This window comes from Mycetomoellerius zeteki, unplaced genomic scaffold (assembly GCF_001594055.1).
Source record: "Mycetomoellerius zeteki isolate Tzet28-1 unplaced genomic scaffold, Tzet1.0 scaffold98, whole genome shotgun sequence".
Taxonomy (NCBI): Eukaryota; Metazoa; Arthropoda; class Insecta; order Hymenoptera; family Formicidae; genus Mycetomoellerius; species Mycetomoellerius zeteki.
Window position 1 is genome coordinate 3604064 of NW_017258021.1, and position 23817 is coordinate 3627880.

The 23817-nt window shown below is 32.3% G+C and overlaps 2 protein-coding genes across 2 annotated transcripts; one reads left to right on the top strand and one right to left on the bottom strand.

The window, feature by feature from the left end:
* The first annotated feature begins 2848 nt into the window (after positions 1-2848).
* On the top strand, positions 2849-8455 carry strat (RAB interacting factor STRAT). The gene is made up of 2 exons (XM_018461047.1): positions 2849-3175; positions 8191-8455. Exons 1-2 carry the CDS (start codon positions 3053-3055, stop codon positions 8422-8424), a joined length of 357 nt encoding a protein of 118 aa, XP_018316549.1. The 5' UTR covers positions 2849-3052; the 3' UTR covers positions 8425-8455.
* Positions 8456-16918: 8463 nt separating this feature from the next.
* Positions 16919-19897, bottom strand: LOC108731005 (RWD domain-containing protein 1). Its single transcript, XM_018461046.1, has 4 exons — positions 19640-19897; positions 17576-17922; positions 17328-17514; positions 16919-17237 (listed from the first exon to the last, which is right to left on the bottom strand). The coding sequence occupies exons 1-4, from the start codon at positions 19707-19709 to the stop codon at positions 17125-17127; spliced, it is 717 nt and encodes a 238-aa protein (XP_018316548.1). The 5' UTR covers positions 19710-19897; the 3' UTR covers positions 16919-17124.
* Positions 19898-23817: the final 3920 nt, after the last annotated feature.

Sequence of the window (23817 nt, forward strand, 5' to 3'; positions counted from 1 at the left end):
TTGTTACTTACAGATCCAACCAATCATATTTAATCGCTCGGTAAGCATGCCTATCCGCTTTGCTGTCTTGAACTCGCCCAATGCGAGGGAATAGCGATAGCGATAGGAATAACACGATTTCGACCTATCAGAAACTGTGTATTCCGATATATCCGATTTCTGATAGGTTGAAATCATGTTATTCCTATCGCTGTCGTTATTCCCTCGCATTGTGTCTTGGGCTGAACTCGTAACCAATAGACCCCTTTTACACCGAGCACTTGATACGCATATTAACTAGTAACTTTCTATTAAGTTATTTTAATTTCAGCAATTTAAAGAATGATGTACTAAATTGGTAGATTATGCATTAAAATGATTAATTAAACATACATATCATGTATATGTTTACACGGTTCGCCGAAATTAAGATAATTCAATAGAAAGTTACTAGTTAGTATCCGTATCAAGTGCACGATGTAAGCTAGGCAATAGAAGCCAGTAGCTAATAGCGTTTTCGATTAGGAAAAAGTTAGTGCACACCAGTGCGCACTCAATTCACACCAACACTGTACGAGTTCCATGGGTTGCACTGAATAATGCAAGTTCAAAAGAACACGCCAAGATTTTCAGTGCTAAAGCTGAAATGCCATTTCCAGTTGTAAGATTGTAAGGACTTGATTAGACTGCAGGAAGAACGCAGAAAAATAATTTCGACATCTCATATTTATAATTTTAAGTAATGATTTTGTACTATATATAATTAAATAATATATAAGATATCAAGAATATCATGTATATATATTATTTTTTTATGTACATACTTATCAATAATTGTACACATTTGCATGCTATAAATTACAGATTTGCTTGTCCCTATTATATATCCTTTTATACTTATACAAAACGATGCACTGATATCCTATATATGTATCCAGTGCCCTGAAGTGGCACCGTCAAAATATCTCGTGCCACTTAGTGCGCACTGAGTGCGCACTACACGAGTGTCGTGCGATCAAATGAACACGTGACACTAGCCAAGTGTGCATTGGCACTGCCAATCGAACACGCTCTTGACACCGAGTGCAGCCAGTGCACCCCAATCGAAAATGATATAAGTTTGACGACTGATGGATCCGGAACACTTCTCGGTTTAGTTACAGAACTGCCAACATCTATGGAAAAAAATAAGCTAAGCTAATCCGATTCGGAATACACCTTAAAGCTGATTTTACGTTAGTTGCATCGGAAACGTTGTGGTCCAATCAACGACAAGCTAGCTCGACTCTGATTGGACCGCAACATTTGCGACACGCTTGCGACGCTGCGATGTGACTAAAGCTGGTTCTACATTAGTCGCATCGCAATGTCGCAACCATGTCGCAAGCGTTGCGATCCAATCAATATCAAACTAGCTCGATTCTGATTGGACCCTAACGCTTGCGACACGCTTGCGACATTGCGATGCGATTAATGTAAAACCAGCTTAATGTAGAACCGGCTTAATGCGAGGTCTACAATAGAAGTCGTAGCAATCGTAGGGTCTTAAGTCATAGAAAATTCACAGTCGAATATGAGAAGAATAATCAACTGTAATTGGTCAATTTTCTACGACTTAAGACTCTACGACCTCTACGACTTCTATTGTAGACTCCGCATTTGTTCTCGTAAGGTCGTAAGTAAATCAGCCAATTACAGTCGAGCGTTTAAAAACGCGAGATCCAAATTTTGATTGTGATTGGTCGATTTGCTTACGATTCCGACTAAAATTTTTGTACGTGTGATGGCCTATAAATACCCAGCATCACACTAGTGAGAATCTCGTTACAGTTGTTCATGTGTAGAAGCTATGAGTTTAGACCGGAATCCATAGTCCGGTTTTAGGGCAGAATCCATAGACGGTGCTCAAAATTCGAAATGGTCTTAAGCTAATACATGAATCAGAGAGCCGTATTAGCATCTTAAGACCTTGCTTGAGATTAAGAACGGACTATGGATTCCGGCCTAACCCCGGATCTACAATAGAGTTTTAAACCTTAAGCCATAAGAAATGAACGAATCATAATCGATTATTCTCCTTGAATTCGACTGTAATTGGTCAATTTCCTCCTACGACTTAAGGCTTAAAACACTTATTGTAGATCTGGACTTAATCTCAAGCAATGGGTGCATTCAGTACTACAACCGCTCACTGAGCGCTCAGTAAGCTCTTGCATCTGATTGGCATATTCCGTTAGAACTAAAAATATAGACCATACAAGAACTCTCTGAACGCTCAGTGAGCGGTCGTAGTACTGAATGCACCGAATGCACCCAATAGGCCTGTTCTTTTTGATTGAACTTTTGCACCAGTTCATCTTTCTTTCTCTTTTTTCCTCCTAGAGAGAAAAGGAAGAAAGATGAACTGGTGTAAAAGTTCAGCCAAAAAGAACAGGCCTAATGTCTTAGGCCGGAATTAGACTACGCATTGAAGATTAAAGTTGAAGATTGAAGATTGAAATTTGACCAATAAGGTCAAAGAAATTTTAGCTCCTTTCGTTTCGATTGATCAAATTTGAATTTTTCAATCTTCAATCTCAATCTTCAATGCGTATTCCGGCCTTAAGTTGCTAATACGGTTCTCTGATTGGTTCATGCACTAGCTTAAGATCATCTTGAATCTTGAGCAACGTCTATGGATTTCGCTCTTTTATATTGGCTGCGTTCAGCAGACTCAACAGTTTTGCAACCGTTTTATGATTGTCTGCTGAGATAGGACCATTCTTCTAGATCTAAAAGTATGATCCAATTAGCGCGAAGGAAACTTCCAACAGTTGCAAAACAAACGTTCTGCTGAACGCAGCCATGTTCTGCGATGAGTTCTCTGACTCGAGTGACTCTATTCTCTCTATCAGATTCTAGTGAGATCAGCCCCGATTTCTCCTCGGATAAAGTTCGAAGCACGATCACGAATGATATTTCGATTTTGACTCAATTAATTCGATTCATTCCATAGGGGGTGATATAGGCCAATTAATCGTAATTAGTCTGTGAATCTATATTCCAACATTTATTTTACATTTATGGAATAGTGATGTCGACAGATATTATTGAATTGAAAAAAGACACGGAAGGCAAAAACAAAGATAAAATCTATTGTACATTTTGTCCTTCAAAAATGCTCAATGCTGGAGCTGCCAGATTGATAAACATGGATGTGAGTATATTTGTACTGTATATAGTAGTATGATAATATTGAGACGAAATCTCATGTTATGACTATTAATTATTTGATTGTTATTTGTTGCGTGTTTTAGTAATTTAATTATCATAGATGCTGCTAGTATTAATATATATTTGTGTAATGCACTATATTATGCTTTATCATAGACACCGAACGTTTATAACCTAAAGCTGATTCTACAATGAATTGGTAGTCGGAAATCTTAAGTCTTAATCAGTTTTAACCTAAATGGGTGACTATGATTTTTTGCATCTACTAGTTGTTAGTTGTACAGCGAGTCGTTTAACTCGACTAGTAGGAAGGAATAAAGTTGAATTTGGTTAGTCTTAAGAAAATCAGTAGTCTTATATATCGTTTTCGATTGGGGTGCACTGGCTGCACTCAGTGTCAAGAGGGTGTTCAATTGGCCAATGTGCACTTTGCTAGTGTTCATTTGATCGCACAACACTCGCGTAGTGCGCACTAAGTGGCACGAGTTATTTTGATGATGCCAGTTCAGTGCACTGGATACGTATATAGGATATCAGTACATCGTTTTGTCACAGTTTAAAAAGATATACAGTAGGGACAAACAAATTTGTAATTTATAGCATGCAAATGTGTACAATTATTGATAAATATGTACATATATATATATAATATAAATATGATATTCTTGATATCTTATATATTATTTAATTACATATAGTAAAAAATCATTACTTAAAGTTATGAACATGAGATGTCGAGGTTATTTTTTTGCGTTCTTCCTGCAGTCTAGTCAAGTCCTTACAATCTTACAACTCGAAATGCTACTTCAGCTTTAGCACTGAACATCTTGGCGTGTTCTTTTGAACTTGCATCAGAATATCAGGGATAAACATGGCAAATGCTTTCAAGTACCTATGCCAATGGAAACTTGCTGTAAAAGAAAAAAATTAAATGCATTGTTAAGCGATATTTGCAGGAAGTCTTATAAAATATGTGACAGAGAGATGATAAAATCGAAGATACAGCAGCTAATGATTTTTAGAATTATTTATATTTCTAAATGCGTGCTTCGGTGATGTGATCAAGATAATAGTTTTCTAAAAAAATTCGATAATGTAAACAAAAATAAGTCAATTTTTCATTCATTTTGTACTCAACTTTGAAGCTTCATAAATAAAAAAATCGTACTAATCTTGCTTGGCAAACCCTTTGACATTCCGTCTCCCCTCACCTAGTACTAACAGGATTTTTTTATAGTGCTTTATCCGAAAAATTTGTGTCCACTGTGTTATATATATAAACTTTTTTCCTCAAAAGGTATAAAAAAATGCTTGTGTATCTGACTATGTTGAGAGCTGAACATAACATTTTTCTACTATTTTGCAAAGAAATCATAGAAAATTTAATTAAAAAACATTGGCGAATGATCGCTCTCCAAGCGGTGCAGAATATTTTGCATCGTTTGGAGAGCGATCATTCACCAATGTTTTTTAATTAACTAAATTTTATATGGCTTTTTTGCAAAATAGTAGAAAAATGTTATTATTCAGCTTCACTTAATGCACAGATATACAAGCGTTTTGACACCTATCGTCAGATACTCGCTCGCAAAAACTAATTTATATATAGGGTGTCCCAATAACTACCACTTGAAATATCTTTTAATCTATAAGATGTAGAGAAAAATTTATATAACCAAAATTACACGATGTAAAGGAGACTATCATATGATGATAATAATTTTTGTTCAGGTGGAGATACTTCGGAATTTCAAGGTCAACTTCATTTTTTTAAATGGAATTATATAAATTTTTTTACACAATATGATTCCTCTAATTATTCTGCATGTGACATCGGCCTTATGACCAAGGCCAGATCAAGGTCACATCGATTTTTTTAAATAGAACCCCCTATTTTTCATTATATATTCTTGTAGCTTACCTCGAGAGCTTTCCAAAACTCTATAATAAAATACTTTTTCATCAAGTACTTTTTTAGTTATGATGCTCGAAGATTACAGTACCTCCGGCATTTAGTATTATTCAAGGTGTCCGACCGACAGCTATAACCTCTTAAATTGTTTAGGACCATGAACTGGATAATATTTATCCAGTAAAATGGTACTTTGGAAAATAACTTTACCACACATGGTTGAATTTGTCTTAAAATAATCTTTCTTTTTATTATAAAAAAAATTAAAATTTAAAAAAAAGTCAAATGGTGGGGATAAACAAATAAAAAAAATTAAAAAATTTTTTTTCTTTTGTATTATAAAGTACTCTTGAAACCATGTAACTTTTATTTCAAACATTTTTTTCTATCTCTTATCGACGATATCCGCTTCGTCGAAAGAAAAAAACTGATTTTTTTCTAAAGGGTGTTTCACCCCTTAAAAGTGCGTATGGGCACGTATAAAAAAATACGTGTCGCTTATTTTTGTCTAGAAAAAAACATACTAAAAGGTCATTAAGGTCGGAGGGGGACCGTTGCGTCCTTTTCCTTGTGAGTCGAAAAGTCCTCTATCATTTTGCAATTTTCGTATTTTCGCAATAGTTAAGAAGATATTATTTACTAAAAATCGCCGAATATCGCCGAATATTGGTTTTCAATAATTTTTTACTCAGGTATTATCAATTTTATACAGAAATACAGCGAAACAAAAATTGTTTGTTTTTTTTTCATAGAGCTCTAAGAATTTTTTCAGAATTTTTAATACTGTATTTTCTTATTGATTGTTTTTATCAACATAAGAAAATTCTGAAAAAATTCTTAGAACTCTATGAGAAAAAAGAAACAAGTTTTGTCACTTGCTGTTTTTCTGTAAAATTGAACTGACGCCAAATTAAATTCCGTAACATTTTAAGTATTATTTGTATAAACGATTTGATATCATCAATTGACGCTAAGTTAAATTCTATCAAATTAAATATAGATGGTCATCGTGTGTGTGTGTGTGTGTGTGTGTGTGTGTGTGTGTGTGTGTGTGTGTGTGTGTGTGTGTGTGTGTGTATGTGTGTCTTGTGATATTTATTTTGATATTTTTATATTACTTTTATAAGACGATGGGGGTAGTGGTAAGATTTTTAAATTTACTTTAATGATATATATATATATCATTTATAAAATCAAAATGATAAAATTTAAAAGATACATATATAGTTTGATATACCTTGACATTTTTATATCATAATTATAAAACGATGGGGTAGCGGTGGGATTTTTTAATTTTCAGTTGCAGATACATTAAATTTAATTTAATATAATAATATTGAATTTAATTTGTGTAACTTAACAGTATATTAAATTTCATGACATTTTTAACAGTACATCTTCTTATTTCAATCTCCTAAAGAAAAAGTAATAGTAACCTTATTATGATGTATCATTTACATAAAAATAAAAGGTATAATATCAACAGCTGATATCGAGTTAAAAAAACGATTTGATATCAACAATTGACGCCAAGTTAAATTTTACCAAGTTAAATTCTACCAAGTTAAATTTTACTATCCTCTTATTTTCCAAAAAGAAAGTAATAGTAACTTTGATCGTATGCAAACTTACCTTTTTAAAAAAAGGTAAAAAAAGCGCTAAGCGTGCGTGCTTCTCATAAAGAACCACCATTTAGGCCGGTTTCCACCAACGTCAATTACTTAATCGGCCGTGGAACTGATGACTAATCGCATTTGCTGTTTAGTAGAATTGACTACTTATGGTTGACAGTTAATCACCGATTAGGATTAATCGGGTTGATGAAATTCTTTATATCCTTATACATATAAAAGGTTTGATATCAACAATTGGTGCCAAGTTAAATTATTAAATTTAATGGTATTATTTATATAAAAGATTTGATATCAACAACTGGCACCAAGTTAAATTTTACTATCTTCTTATTTCTCTCTCCTAAAGAAAAAATAATAGTAACTTTAATTTTTCTTAAAAAAATTTTTTTATTGAATACAGATGACCATCGTCGTATTACTATTCTACGATAGACGATGGGGGTGATGGTTTAGTTAACTTGATATGTATCATTTACATCGTTTATAAAAATATAAAAGATTTGATATCAACAATTAGCGCCAAGTTAAATCCCATTTATCAAATTAGAAAGTAAAACCCAAGTGGTACCTTCTTTATCAAGTTATTTCGATTTGGTATCAATAACTGTGATGCCAAGTTAAATTTCACAAATGAATAACTAACGCCAAGTTAAATTTTTCATCATATTATTTTGCAATTCAGTTTGCAAAAAAAGGCGATGTTTATGTATTTTGGTATATTATAACTATAATATATGACGTTTTGAAGAAATTTTATTGCAATTAAAATTAAGTATGTTGTTAGGACTTTCAATTTTCAAAAGAATTTTTTAATGTCGGCTACGGTTAATAAGATAGTCATAATTTAATATGGGGTCTGTGCAGAAAAGCTGTGAATTAAGTAATTGGTGTGTGTGTTGTGTGATTTCAGAAATAGTTTTTAACTATATTAATTTAAACTTAAAGAGTTTTTTTTAAACCGTTGAATACAAATTCAATGTTAAAATTGTCAAATTCAAAATGATAAATTCAATATAGCGGATGTTAAAACTTGAAAAATGTTTGAATTGTTGCAAAATGTATAGGTGTCTCATGATTTTTGAATGGCCCCAAAAAATTATGTTTAACTAAACATAATTGGAAAACATATTTGGTAAATTGTCAATGACCTAATATAATTCACTTTTTTGTAACAGACCCTATATTTGAAGATTGAGAGTCCTAACAACAGGCTTCATTTTAATTATAATAAATTTTTCTATAGTATGTAATATATCATAATTATATGACAAAACGTACTAAAATAGTTCTTTTGCAACTTTAAATGTAAATTTATCAAAATTGTGACGCGTTAGGACAATTTGGAGATCGAATTCGCATTCAGTATCTAAAAAACTATAGAAAATGACGTTTTATTCTGGTATTTTTTTTTTTGGTTAAACGATATAATAAATATAAACATTTTTTTTTCAGTTTGCATTACCTTATATCCATAGCAAAGCAGAGGACAAAGCTAATCAATCAGAAACAATTTCTGCTTACTGGTTAATAGAAGATATGTATACTTTCGAAAATATTGGTGTGTCACACACAGTAGGCAATATCAAGTACCTAGCTTGTGCCGATTGTGAGAGAGGTCCAGTGGGATGGCATGATTTGTCCACTAAAAAGTCATACATTGCATCGTGTAGAGTAAAATATGAATGAACAGAAGATAGAATAAGAGCTTATTAATAAAATAGTTTTATAATTTTATATAATATATATATATATATATAAATACATGTGTGTGTCCACATACATATGTACACACTTACATAAAACACAAGGGTATAGAAAGATACGCAGTATAAAATAATATTTATGAAATTATGTGTTTTATGTATCTGTATAAAAAGTTTCTTTTATTTAGATTTTATTCAAATAAATTTGTCTTTTTTAAATTAAATGACTAAATAATAAAGTAATTATTTAGTCGTTTAATCGTGTATGTGTGTGTGCGTGTGTGCGTTTAAAAAAACTTATTATATGGGTCTTTATATTAAAATAAGTAAAAAATGTAATTAATGTCACTGGTATTACCTTATAAAATAAAATTCTGTTTATTTTCTATGCAATCTCAGAAATCATGTCAATGTTACACAAGACTAATAATTTAATAAAAAATAAGATACAAAAAAATAATTTGTTTTACTTGATAATTTAATATTTAATTACTATATGTTACAAACAATTAATTAGATAATTAATCTTCGATACAATGTAACGATACAATATTTAATAAATTCTATTTACAATTAAAAATCTGTTTACTTAATAAATGCATTTGTGTGACTAGCTACGTTGTTATTAATGAAAGAGGTAAAAAAAGACGCTAAGAGTACATGCTCATCGAAAAAAACTATTTTATCAAATTATAAAACCCAAATGGTACTATTTTTATTGTAACAAATTGAAAAGTATAATAAAACCCAAGTGATACTATTTTTATTATTTACTTAACTTTAATGGTATGTATCATTTGTATAAAAGATTTGGTATCAACAACTGGCAAGTTAAATTCTGTACCAAATTAAATAAAGAATATAATCCAAATGGTGCTATCTTTAACTTTTATACAATGAAACCTACGTATTTTTGTATTCCTATTGAAGGATCTTCTTATTCCAATCCAAGTGTCTTTAATTCTTTTTAAAAGAAATTATTATCACAAGTCATTCAAAGACACTTTTCTTTTCAATCAAAGCATAATAGTAATTATTTAATTCTCCTTCAAAATATCATTGGTCGCTGTTTAAAGCATGATCGCGGTCGGTAGCGCGATCATTAAGGTTATTATTGTCTCCGCAAGAGCCGTATTATCGCCGCAGACACGTCACATAGTGCGAGATAGCGCGCACCAATGCGCGCAGATCTCGGCAATTGTCGATGTCAATCGATAGTTGCGACATCAGCGAATCCCTCGGAGCGGCAAAAAGCGGCGCAACCAATTGAATGCTCGAATCAAGGTTACATTGTGCCTGCAAATTACAACAAAGCTATAATTCAATTGTGATAAAGAAGCTGTTAATTCAAAACATGTATACTTACGTATTTCCGGTCTAGAATATTATTCATTATTCGAAAACATTCTTGAATTCTGTGACCTATATAACACCGCTCACGAGAACAACTGAGAGTTCTGTTCTCTCGGTCGTTGCGGAAATAAAATTGCTATCCATTGCTTGCGGAGTCCATTGTTCGCGAACATTCTAGACTCAACCGTTGCTTGCGGAATTAAAAGGAGATTGTGAGAATACAGGTTTGCGGATATAATCGGACAAGTTGTGATATCTTTTGTAATTGCAATTATTATTATTATTATTTGTTAAAGTCCTTTATTTTCTGTGTTTAACGAGAATAAATGTGAAGTGCTAAGTCTACCTTTGAGTGTTACTTAATGATACCTTCGAGTACTTAACTGAACTTGCATGAAAAGTCGCATTCAGCAGATTCAACTGTTGCGGAACGGATTCGTGAGCGCTCACTGCTATTGGATAATCTAGAAGAAAACACCAATAGCTGCGAACGCTCAGAATTATTTAGAATACCCCCCCCTCTCTCTCTCTCTCTCTCTCTCTCTCTCTCTCCATCTAAAATCTTAATAAAAATATACTCATTCGACGTGTTTTCACTCAAAACGAAAGAATGTGGCAAACAATGTGGTCGGCCTCGTGAATTGAGTTATTAAACGTTAAAATTGAAGACTTTAGAGGTTAAGATATCTATCACCCCGACTCAATATAGCACTATAATGAATATGTTCTTCTAAAATCTTAAAATCTTAAAATAAACGAAGGAACAGTCAAAACAATGGACTTCACTGGGTGAACCAGCTCCGAAGAAGGCGAAGACCTCAAGTCGACCGGAAAGATGATGGCCACAATTTTTTGGGATTCACGCGGTATAATTCATATCGATTACCTTCCGTCGAAGCAAACGATCAATGGTGATTATTACGCAGCCTTATTGGACCGTTTCAACAACATTTTAAAGAAAAAACGTCCCCATTTGGCGAAGAAGAAAATGCTCTTCCATCAAGACAATGCACGGGTTCACACGTGCCCGGCACCGATGGCCAAATTTAACGAATTCCGCTACGAATTGCTTCCCCATCCAGCATATTCGCCAGATTTAGCCCCCTGCGACTATTTCCTGTTTCCAAACCTGAAGAAATGGTTCGGAGGAAAGAGATTCACCACCAGAGAGCAGCTCATCGTTGAAACAGAGGCTTATTTTGAAGGGTTGGACAAATCATATTATTCGGACAGCTTGAAAAAGTTGGAGAATCCTTGGATCAAGTGTATCGAGCTGAAAGGAGACTATGTTGAGAAATAAAAATGAATCGATCAAAAAAAATGTGTTTTATTATGTTTTTCTAAAAAGTTATGGACTTGCTCTTGTACCGAGTGACGCCGCGCTCGGTCGGCTTCGGCGGCTCGGCGGGCGTCGGTGCGCTGCGCGAGCGTAGCGGCAATACAGGCTGTCGTTCTCGCGTTCGACAACCTTCGGCGCGCTCACGAGCGAACGAAACAGCGAGTTAGCGAGGGAGAGCGCGTGCTGACGTCGGTCGTTTGTTTTCAAAGCGACCGAAAACCAAAAATGTGTTTTCTTGGCGATCTCGGCCGCTCAGGGTTAGAGTTACTATAATAAAATATTTTTTATATTATATTATATGGTAATTATTTAGAATACCGTACCTCATCTAAAATCTTAATAAAAATAGAATCATTCGATGCGTTTTCACTCAAAATGAAAGAATCTGGCAAAAAAATGCGGCGGTCGGCTTCGCGAATCGAGATTAAGCGTTAAAGTTCGAGAGTTTAGAGATTAAGATATCTGTCATCCCGACTCAATATAGCGCTATGTATACGTCCTGCTTTAATTACACAAATTCACTGCTTTAAAAACAAATTCTCTGCTTCACAAACACAAATTCACTACTTTAGAAACACAAATTCACTGCTTTAAAAATATAAATTCACTGCTTTAAAAACACAAATTAATTCACTGTTAATGTAAAGAATTTGTGTACTTTTAAAGCAGTGAATTTGTCTAGCAGCGCCAAGTTTTTTGTACTTTTACTTTTTTAAATAAAGTATATGTTATATGTTGCAAGAAAATATGTTCCTTTCAACTGGCGCAATTTAAAGATTTCATTTCTCTCTCATTTTTTGTTATACTGTAATAATTTATGTAACGATTTTTTGTGAGGGATAGAAGAGACACAACATTTTCAATGTTAATATCTATCCAACAGTAAAAAAATTTTCTCAAGTATGATACATGCTTCCTAAGCTCAGCTCTAAGTAGAATGTCTTTTTTCGTTTGGCGGGTTAATTATAAGATCTTATATAAAGAAAATGACTGATTTCCTCTTCGAAAAATTTGTTCTTTAAGGCATCACGTTCAACTGCTAGATAAACTTTTTTTGTAAAAGTTTATATTATATAAAAATTTATAATAAATAAAAAATATTAAGAATAAGAAACAAGAATTTAAATACGAAATAAACATTAAAAAATAAATAATATAAGAATATAAATATTTAAAAAATAATTTTATTAAGAAACTATTTTTATTTTTAAAAACCATTTTAAAAATGCCCATTTTCTATTTTCCATTTCAAATAGGTGTCTAAAAAGCATTTTATATTTTATATTTTCAAATGAAAAAATTACAATTATTTTGCATTTCCTATTTTAAATAGATTTGGACACTATTTTGTCTATCTCTGATTAAGTACAACAACACATTAAAATGCGAGAACGAAATGCAATAGATAGCGTAATGAGAGGCGCAGAAATTGAAAACGGATTTTTACATCGATAATTAAAGTTTTAAATATTTCAATAAAACTAATATAAGTAGCATTCTAAATAAAGAAGAATAATCAAGGAAATGTATTACAAAAGCCGAATTCAATTATATTATAAACTATTTATATATTGAGAATTATATTGAATTATATCATAAACTATTTTATGACAACTTAACAATAATAATTTGTATCATTGTGGCGTAAAGAACATGTTACATAAAATACGTTTTTATGTAATAGGTTATTACATTTATTCATTCTATTTATGAAGGGATATTAACACATAGACAATGTAATTTCAGAACTTATTACAAGATATGCATATCAGTATCAATTTTATATATAACTACACTGAGAAAAAAGTTGCTGTTTCAACAAAATATTAGTTGATTCAATTAAATGTAGCGGTCATGGGTTGTCAAATATTTGTTAATTCAACCAAATATTTGTTAATTCAAACAAATAATATATTTTAAATTACAAGATTTTGCTAATCTAAATATATAAATATTTGAACTAAATAATCATTACGAACTACACACATTTAGTTAAGTTAACAACTTTTTTTCTCAGTGTAGCTTTTAAATCTTTTAGATAATAAAGAATCTATTTGATAGTAAAGGAATTTCTAATCCCACATGCATTGTTTCTTAAAGTTTTTACAAAAAAAAAAAATAATGTTCAGTTTCCTATCTTTATAAATCAAGTATAATCAGATTAAAAATAATGTTATATCAAATAATAACTGCTATTATTACTGTAATAAACTTCAAATTCTGTTACTACACTAATAAAGTTTAAGATTATCTCATAGAAAAATATTTGTATATGTATATTTGTTGAATACGAAATATATTAATACTAAAATAATAACTCAAATACATAAAATTTTTTAATTTGTGCAAAATAGTTCATAATTAATAAAATATTTATTGAATTATTTGTATAAATGAAATTATGAACAAAACGGGCGCATCAAGTATGTTGCTGCTGGAGATTTGTCCATCTTCGATTTTTTGTTTCTCATACAATTTATTGCTTGTTATTGATCTAAAAATTACTTTTCAATATTTGCATCTTTCATTATGCTATCTATTGCATTTTATGTTATATTTTAATTTGTTGCTATATTTTATACATTTTAAACGTCTCCTGTACTATATAGGTACGTTCCTTGCATTTCATGCATGATACGCATAATGTATTATTTCTCCTTATTGTTCATCAAATATTAAACAAAAATAAATGAGACATCATGTGCATCATGCATGAAACGGAATGCAACCTATGTCTATTACGATTGAGAGATTATCCCACACAGTTGTATCCAAGAGATATCCTAAGGATGTTTAGAGGACATACTACATCCTAATGCAAGAGCATTGTATTCCGTGAGACTTATTTTAATAAATATACTTGAATTTTGATTTCACTTCTTTTTCTATGCCATTATTTTTGGTTTTTTGTCATTTTGATTTCACTTCTTTTCCATACGCTTATATTTGAAATTATGTTTCAGTATGATTTTGAATAAAGCTATAAAGTAGTTTTACAAAAATTTGGATTTTTTTATTATGTTTTTAAATATATTTGTAAAATAATTTTGAATATAATTGCAAAATATACTTGACGCTTTTTTTACACTTTTAATGTCTTTTTCCGGATATACATATAGAAGATGTCTGAGATCACCCTTTTTATCTCGGAAAGAGCATTTTAGAAAAAAACGTTTCAGACAAAAGTTGTGGGATTCTAAATGATCTATTCAGTGATCTGATCAGTCTGACCTTGGGTGGCGTCATCAACTTGAGTGTGTGCATACGTGCGTACCCATACACGAGATTAAATTACTTGACTAAGTAATCTCCACGTGTTATATCTTGGGCAATGCTAATGCCAGCGATACTATAAACATTCAAACATTATAACTCGAATAGTATTTTATGAAAAAATATTTTATTATAGTGTTTTGGAAAGGTCTCGAGGTTTGCTACAAGAATATACAATGAAAAATAGGAGGGTCCATTTAAAAAATTCAAAGTGACGTTGCTCTGATCTTGGTGACGCCACCCAAGGTCAGACTGATCAGATCACTGAATAGATCATTTAGAACCTCACAATTTTTGTCTGAAACATTTTTTTCTAAAATGCTCTGTTTCCGAGATAAAAGGGGTGTACTGGTGGTCTCAGACATACAGGGTATCCCGAATTTAAATGTCTAAACTTCAGGAGCGTGTAAAGGATCGATAAACTAAGAAAAAAGTCCTGTAGAGATTTTTTTCTAAAATGCTCGTTTTTGCTTCGTTTTGGAGAAAATCGCAAAAAAAGAAGACAAAACGTAGTTTTCATTTTTGTACTTTCTCATTACTTATTCAAGTTGTATTTATTCACTTGCTTAATGTAGATATTGTTCAAAATGTTGGCCTCTTGCAGCAATGCAAGCATTGCATCTAGTACGGACAGCTCGTGTTGCAGCCAAACAATGATCTAGTGATATTTGGTGCACTGCAGCCTCGATTCGGTTTCTCAATTGTTCTCTTGAGTTGATTGACGAATAAACTTCTTGTTTCAGGAACTCCCACACAAAGAAGTCCAGTGGTCACATATCCAATTTTAAATAATGCATTAAGATTTCTCGAAAACTATGGTAGATACGGAAAAATGTTTCAAACAAAAGTTGTATGGTTTGGAGGGAGACATAAGAAGGTACCATTGATTTGACCTTGGATGGAGTTGCCAAGGCCAGATCAAAGTCACGTCGATTTTTTTTAAATGGAATCTTCTGTTTTTCATTACATTTTCTTGTAGCTTACCTCGAGAGCTTTTCAAAACACTATAATAAAATATTTTTTCATTAAGTATTTTTCGAGATATACTAGACCATAGTTTTCGAGAAATCTTAATGCATTATTTAAAATGGGACACCCTGTGTGTATATATATATATATATATTACAGAGTATCCTGCAATTATTGACAAAGCGCTCGTGTTGATAGAGCAGACTAAATTGAATCGAAAAGTCCTCTACCATTTTACAATTTTCACAATGGTTAAGTCCGGATTTACAATAGGTGTTTTAAGCCTTAAGTCACAAGAAATGGACGAATCATAGTCGATTATTCTCCTCGAATTCGACTGTAATTGGTCAATTTCTTACGACTTAAGGCTTAAAACACTTATTATAGATCCGGGGTTACAGTCGAATGCGAGGAGAATAATTGACCACAGTATAACCAGTAGGACACTCGCGACAAAAATGTGGGTTCGCGCAGATATGGCTGCGCAGCTTTTGTTTTGGGCCGGATCCAATGAAATGCAAGACGACAGTAACGTACATATATGTTATATGTATGTACACAGGTTTGTCGCGTCGCGTGCTCCAACATGTTCCAATATGCTCCTACCATAGCTCTTTCTCATTCCAAACGCGCTTGATAGAGTGAGTAGGACCTATGATAGGAGCATGTTGGAGCTTGCGAACAAATCTAACAAATCTAGAGAAGAAGACGTCTACATTCGTTTACGCAGCGGTTAGCGCAGAGCATCATCCTTGTATTCAATCCTTGTTTAACACTCGGTGAACAACAAGGATAAGGTAATACTTCTACGCTAACTGCTGGGTAAACGAATGCACTGGACAGTTTGTGGACCTGCTTTAAATATTTATTAAAAAATGGATAAAATAAAGAAAAGTTATGTTATGTGCAGTATTAACCAATGAAGTAATAATAGTAAAAATATACAATGCACTTTTTTTCGCTATCCTAAAAATATCGAAAGATAAGTTAACTAACAAAAATGTTTCTTTTATAATTACTATTTAGTTTAAATAAGTTTGATACTTGATTTATTCTTAGTTTTTGTTATTTTTGCATTAATTTGTGTATTATTTTGTTTTTGTAAAATTTTTTAAATTGTGACTACATTATTACTTATGGGGCATTATATTCTCTATTCGATCCTGGATTTTTTAAATGTTAACATGGCGGCTGCTCACGTGACTCGGCACGGAGATCAAAGGGGTATCGACATAAAGTATCCCTACTGGTTATATTGTGAATTGACTATAATTTGTCCATTTCTTATGGCTTAAGGCTTAAAAATCTAGGTTCGGGGTAACGAGATATTAATTTATGAAAATAACTAAATTCGCCCGGCATACCGCCAAATGCAAGCGCGTTCACCGTCGCTAGGCACGTTAATGCTAATGTCACTTATAAACAACATGCTTAGCGATGACGAACGTGCATCTCTCTGACTTTCTTTATCTAGCCGCGCGGCGATAAGATGGGCTATTTTTTCATAAATTAATAACTCGTTAACTAATGCAAAAAATGCAAAATGGTAGAGGACTTTTCGACTCAGTTTAATCCGCTTTATCTACACAAAAGCGGTTTATCAATAATTGCTGGACACTCTGTATATATATATATATATATTTACTTATTTATATACATACTCATTTTTCCTTTTTTTTTTAATAATTTAATAAATTCTTGTTCAATTTGTTCTATGCATCACTTTGGTAGTTACTGAATCAAACTTGTTTAGGCACTATTATCCGAGATATTTGGATCATAATCTGGGTCATCTTCATCATCATCTAAATCTAAGTCATCCAGATTTTGGAACAAACTCTCATCCACTTTTACAGCATCACCTATATTTGATCAAAATTGCATAACATGTGACATGCAATATCAGTATCTTTTGGAATGCGAGTCAAATAATAAAAAAAACAATAAATTACCATCATCTAAAAATTTAAGATCTGATTGATCCAGAGTCTTATCAGTCATAAATAATTCCCTGCCTGTTAATTTTTTTCCCTCGCGATCTGTCAATTCTTTCCGTTTTGTATAGCCCATTTCTTCATCAAACATTTCTTTCCAGTTTAAGAAAGATTCCACTGTTACACGAGTTCCCTCAAATCGTCTCTATATATGAAAAAAAGATATTAAAATTATCATCTATTTAGATCTATTTAGAATATTTTACCCTTTCTGCTTCTTCTTCCTCTTTCAGCTTTTGTGCAGCATTCTCTTCTCTCTTCAATTTTATCTTGTCCCATTGTACATTAAGCCATTCTTGAGCTGTGCTAACCAACGTAAAAACCATCACCATTCCAAGATTTTCATTCATCTGTTCTATCAGATGTGCCTTCAACTTCTCGTCGCCATCCTCAAAATTTTCTTGCTCTGTAATTGATATAAGCAGTGGCTCATCTGGATATTTGGATGTATATGTAAATTCTAACTGACAACTGAGGCCGTTGCCAGTTTCTGGTTCATATTCTTCTGTTTTAATCGGTATAGCAAATATATAGAACGGTTCTGTCGCTAAAACTGTATAATGTACACACGCATGTATTATTCATGGTAAACAGTAATTCAATGGGTGCATTCAGTACTATAACCGCTCACTGAGCGCTTAATGAGCTCTTGTATCTGATTGGCATATTCTATTAGAACTAAAAATATAGACCAAACAGATTTAAAAGCTCACTGAGCACTCAGTGAGCGGTCGTAGTACTGAATGCACCCATTATAAAATTCAGTATTATATAGGTTATAAATCTCATCTGCCTTGAGGTGACTGTACATGGTCAATAATACATGGTCAATAATAACCTTGAGTGCACACCTTGGTTTTGGACACCCTTCCTACACATGTTTAGTCATTCGTGTTCTGGATTAATTTTCATCACTTTTACAAGTATATAAGAATTATTAAACGATTTTTACGCATATTTTGACATGTTTAGAAAGTATTTGTAAAGTTGTATATTTATAACAAATTGTATATAATTTGTTATAACTAAATATAGTTAACATTTTAATAACAAAATGAAAAAAATATACTTTTTCATACAAAAATGTAAAATTCTGAAATAAAAATGTTTAAAAAGATAAATATGTTTCAATATCTTAAAGTTGATATTCCAAACACAAAAGAAAATATAGTTCAAATGTCGGCTGTCCAAAAAATTTAGTTATTTAGTAACCTGAAAATAGTTTTTTAATATGCATGAATGGCTAAAAATTGAAGATATATTGCATTTATATTTTAAACAATGCATTTTATTATTGCTATTGTGTTAAAAAAAATATTATAATTTATAGGAAAATGTTCTTTATAAGATTACAGACAACATAATATATAATATTACAGACAACATTTAACACAAAGATGCCAAAAACCATTGGTTGTGTTCAGCAGAGAAAGCAGCTTTGCAACTGTTGTAAAATTCTTGAATATGATTGATTTGTACATTTAGATCCAATGAAGAACTAAGGGCAAGACCAACCATATTAAAGAATTTTACAACAATTACAAAGCTGCTTTTTCTGCTGATTGCAGCCATTGTTTATTAAGGGCTAATATGTTGTTCTAGGGTTAAATTCTTTTTTTAATAATTCACAAAATATTCCCGCAATACAAACAAGAATTAGTTAAAAATAAAGAAAAAAAAAGAAAAAATTTTTTTAGTTACAAAAATGTACATACACACGATAGATCATTTGTGACCTAGAGACGAACTTCAGAGTTATTCTTCAGAGTTAAAGAATATGTACGAATTGAGGCCGGCAATGCATAAAACTTGTCTCTAGATGCCAAACTATTTTTAGGAATAGAAAAGAGACTGGTACTTTACCAGGTCCTCTTAGTATTTAAAAAAAAAAAAGAAAGCTCAGGACACAAATGATCCAAAGGTGTGTATAAAGAGTTAATAAATACTGACAATGATCTGGATTTTTTCTCGAGTATCAGTATTGCTTTATTAGGATCTATGTCACAGTATGTCACAGTGCAATAGATAATGTACGTAAAACTAAAATGAAATATATTGTTAATAATATTGATCGTGTAAGGTTGTAAAAATACTGAAAATGTTGTTACTGTCAATCAGCGATCAGTAGCATTGAATCAGTAATACTGACAGTAACAAGATTTTTACAACCTTACACGATCAGTATTATTAACAATATATTTCACTTTACTTGACCGTGTAGGGTCACCTTTTAACATTGGATTATAGGTTAGAATTTTAATAACACATACTCTCCAATTCCCCGCAATAAATCGACTCCAAAGCCTCAATCTCATTGATCTGCTCATCCTTGTAATCCATGCTCAACAAAATAAATACGATCCCTGAGCCAACTAAATATATATTTCGCAATTTTTAATAAGCAACAAATTATAGATGAACGACACTTCCGCTGCGCTGACTGTGGCCATGTGGCTACGTTTACATGCGCGTTTACACCATGGTGGAAGGATAACATGGGGTGCAGTTTGCAAGTATCTTTCTCTAATTCTTTGCCCTCTCGCTCCTTTTCCGACGGTTCGGCATTCAGTGCAGTCAACCTAGAGATCCTCAAGTAAGAGATGCGCGAATTGAAATCGCTACGGGATTGGTTGATGACGATGTTGCAAGAATATGGCGCAACCATATTTTATTCCCACTTACATTAGTGTCCCTAGAATACAGAGTCTGGCGACCCGTAGAACTCTTTTTATTGGATCAGAAGTCAGACCCCCCCCCCCTAAAAATAGCGGAACCAATCACCACACAAGCGGGAATACACACAGTTTAAAAAGGATACAATGAAATAAGGGAAGAGATCATGTGCTCAAGAGATCAAAATATACACATATAGTACTTACGTTACAAAATAATTACAAAATAATTCTTTGCAGGATCCAAATCATATCTTCCTATATTTCTGATCCATTGCTGTCGTCTCTTTCTCAATTTTTTGGAAGAACATGCATTGTGTTGCCTATCTTCCATGAATTGCAACATTTTATGACGCAACAGTATGGCATTGTGTATCTTGTAAATACAGAGAATTATTGCATAGAGTATTTTTATACTTATAAATATTTACTATTCATATTGCTATTCTATTTTCTATATTTATAACACATTAATTTTTTGTTAAAACGTGAATTATACATTTTATGCTCATTTTTCTTACAAAATACCGAAATTATACGTATTTCTTACGTATAATTTCGGTATTTTGTATTTATTATACTATAGTATTTTGCTTTATTTACTTATTTATGTTTCTTACAACTTCTGTGCAAGGACTTGTTCTATCTCTCATTTATGTTGCACTAGTGCAAATACGTGGCAGAAACGCGTAGATGTGTCCGCCATTTTTAGGGGTCGATTGCCGGACTCTGTATTCTAGGGACTCTACGCGGTACAGTAAAACCCATGGCACATGCAAAAACGTAAGGCTGTAAGATGTAATCAGTAAACGAATTGGCCAATCACGGTAGAGACCGTAAGGCCAGTAGTGAATCCAATCTTATGCATGGTCTACAATGGCAATAGCAGCAATAGATGAGACTGTATTAAGAGTAACAAATTGACCAATTACAGTTGAATATAAGAAGAATAATCGTGTTTCTCTCTTTATGAGAAATTTGATAGAAAATATTATTAAACTCATTCGCACAATCTCTCTCTCTGAACATTAAAATTCAATGTCGCACAGGCTACGTTAAGTTGTAATTGTGATTAGAATTGGAATGTAAGCCCCTGACGGAGCATTTTTCAAAAGCTGTTTCTATAATAAATTCTTAATTGACTTTTTTTGTAATGTGTTATTTTTTTCTTTGTTAAGATTATTTCATTCCTATTTTAAAACAAATTTGTTACACATTATTTATACACAGTTATAATATTAATGTAGTTTAATATCGTTGAAGAGTGCTGAACGCGACGGCGGGGAACAGCATTACGGCGCCGGCGAAACGGTGAGAGAAACTATGGCTGCGTTCAGCAGAACGTTTGTTTTGCAACTGTTGGAAGTTTCCTTCGCGCTAATTGGATCATACTTTTAGATCTAGAAGAATGGTCCTATCTCAGCAGACAATCATAAAACGGTTGCAAAACTCAAGAAGACTTATGGCGAATTCGATTGGAAGAACTAGTGCGCACTGATGCATATTAAAGCCGTTGTACACTAATTTAATTTAAGTATAAAAATGAAATGAAAATATTTCGAATTATGAAATACATATTTTACCTAATAGTACAATAAAATGTATTAAGTATTTCACGATTTAATCGATCTCTATGTTTATTTATAAACATATTTTTACGTTATTTCGTGTACAACGGCTTTAATGTGCACCAGTGCGCACTGAGTGCGTCCAATCGAATTCGCTATTAGTTTTGGCAAAACCGTTGAGTCTGCTGAACGCAGCCAATGAGTGCGTGAGTGGGAAAAGCTCCGTGCCTTCGGTGGCACGCGTTGAGCTGCCCTGGTCTACAATAAATCATTTTGATGTAGTGAACAATGAACCATGAACATAACCTTTTTTTACGATAACCTTCAAAATAATAATTCATTGTGGTAATTATTTAGAATACGTCCCTCCCCCCCCTCATTTAAAATCTTAATAAAAATATATTCATTAGACGCGTTATCACTCAAAACGAAAGAATCTGACAGAAAAACGCAGCGGTCGGCCTAGTGAATCCTTATCATTTCATAATTATCTATTTTCTAAATAAACATGTTAAAATATAACAAAACTAAAATAATCTCAACAATTCGCAGTATAAAACATGCGGTTCATTATTAAAAATAGCATGGTTCATTGTGTGTATGTACACACCTCTTGTACACAATGAAGCACTTCCCGTTTTTTAAAATAATCGAAATTGTGGCTAAACTTAAAAAATAACTTAAGAGTTATTGTTTACAGTATGCAGTCAACTAAATTCATAAATTGTATGCCAAAATTCAGATCTTCAACTCAATAATTGAGAGAGATATAAGCCTCTGAAATTTACATGGTTCATTGTTGGACTACTTACCCCAGGGATCGGCAGATGGACTGCTCGCGGGCACCCAGCTGCTCGCGGGCAATAGTTGAATGCACTGAGCAATAGTTGAATGTCTTTGGACAATAAATGATATAAGGAGAAATAATGAGGGATGTTATATAGAAGACACGCATTTTCTTTCTCTTGTATAATTTCTGTTCATATGTAAATATATAATAAAAAAAATAAGATACTTAAAAAAATAGTTTAAAAAATAATTTTTACATAATTTTTCGTACAAAAAGATAAAATTGTGTCAGATCATATAATATTCTATATATAATTATATATACTTTTTATATATTATTATATATGATTATGTACCTTTTTCTCATTTCCTTATGCTGTTGTTTTCATTCAAAAACAAAGCAAAAATTGTTCTTCTAATTATTTTCCAATAATTCTTCTAAATATTTTCCTAATATCAAAAAAAGAAAGAAACATATATTTTTATACATAATGCGAAAGAATTTACATTACAAGTGTTATGACATGAGGTACATATTTCTTGTAATATATTCATTGCATTTAGTGCAATGAATTCAATCTGCGCACTTTGTATGCTTTGGGCATAAATCCCATCCGCTAAAAATGCCATATATCCCAAACAGGTGGGATATACAAGACAGCAAACTAAACAAAGAATACGAAAGTAAAGCACTTGTATTTTGCTATAAAATATGCTTTACTATTCTTCTACACGTATGTATCACGAAATAACCACTAGGTCTTTTACACGCCCTACAATAATCATTTTATGTAGATTATAATTTATGATGGCGCTACTTATTACAGTGACAAATCGATTCAACTCACAATAATTTCATTAATATTAACAGTAAGAAGCTGAAATCATAACACAATACTAATATAACATAAAGGCATATAACAGAGTAGTTGCGGGAAAATTACCCACTTCTATTTTTTCTGACTTCTGCGGCGTAAATCCCAGCGAGGCGTATTGCCGGAGTCATCCTATAGTATTGAAGCAAAAGCGACCTTTTTTTCTTCAATGTTGAATAACTCGATGAAAAACAATCGCACAAAACTCGATAAACAAGCAAATTAAAGGTAAAGATTCACTTTTTTGCATGCTGTAAACTGCATTTGTGTGCAATTTTTAATTCGCGATGTGAAATTTCGCAAATTTTGAGATTTGATGCATCTTTATTTGTGTTTGTGTAATTCCATAAAATATCAGTGAGACCGTTTTCTAAAGTATCGGTCTGAATAGTAGAGATTTCAAGCTGTAAAATGCTTTTTTCAACATCTCAATGCGATAATTTTTCACGAAGTTATTCCATCTCAAAATTTTCCTATTTTTACACAGTGATTCTTTAATTTTGTTGAGTAGTACACACACACACACACACACGCACGCACGCAC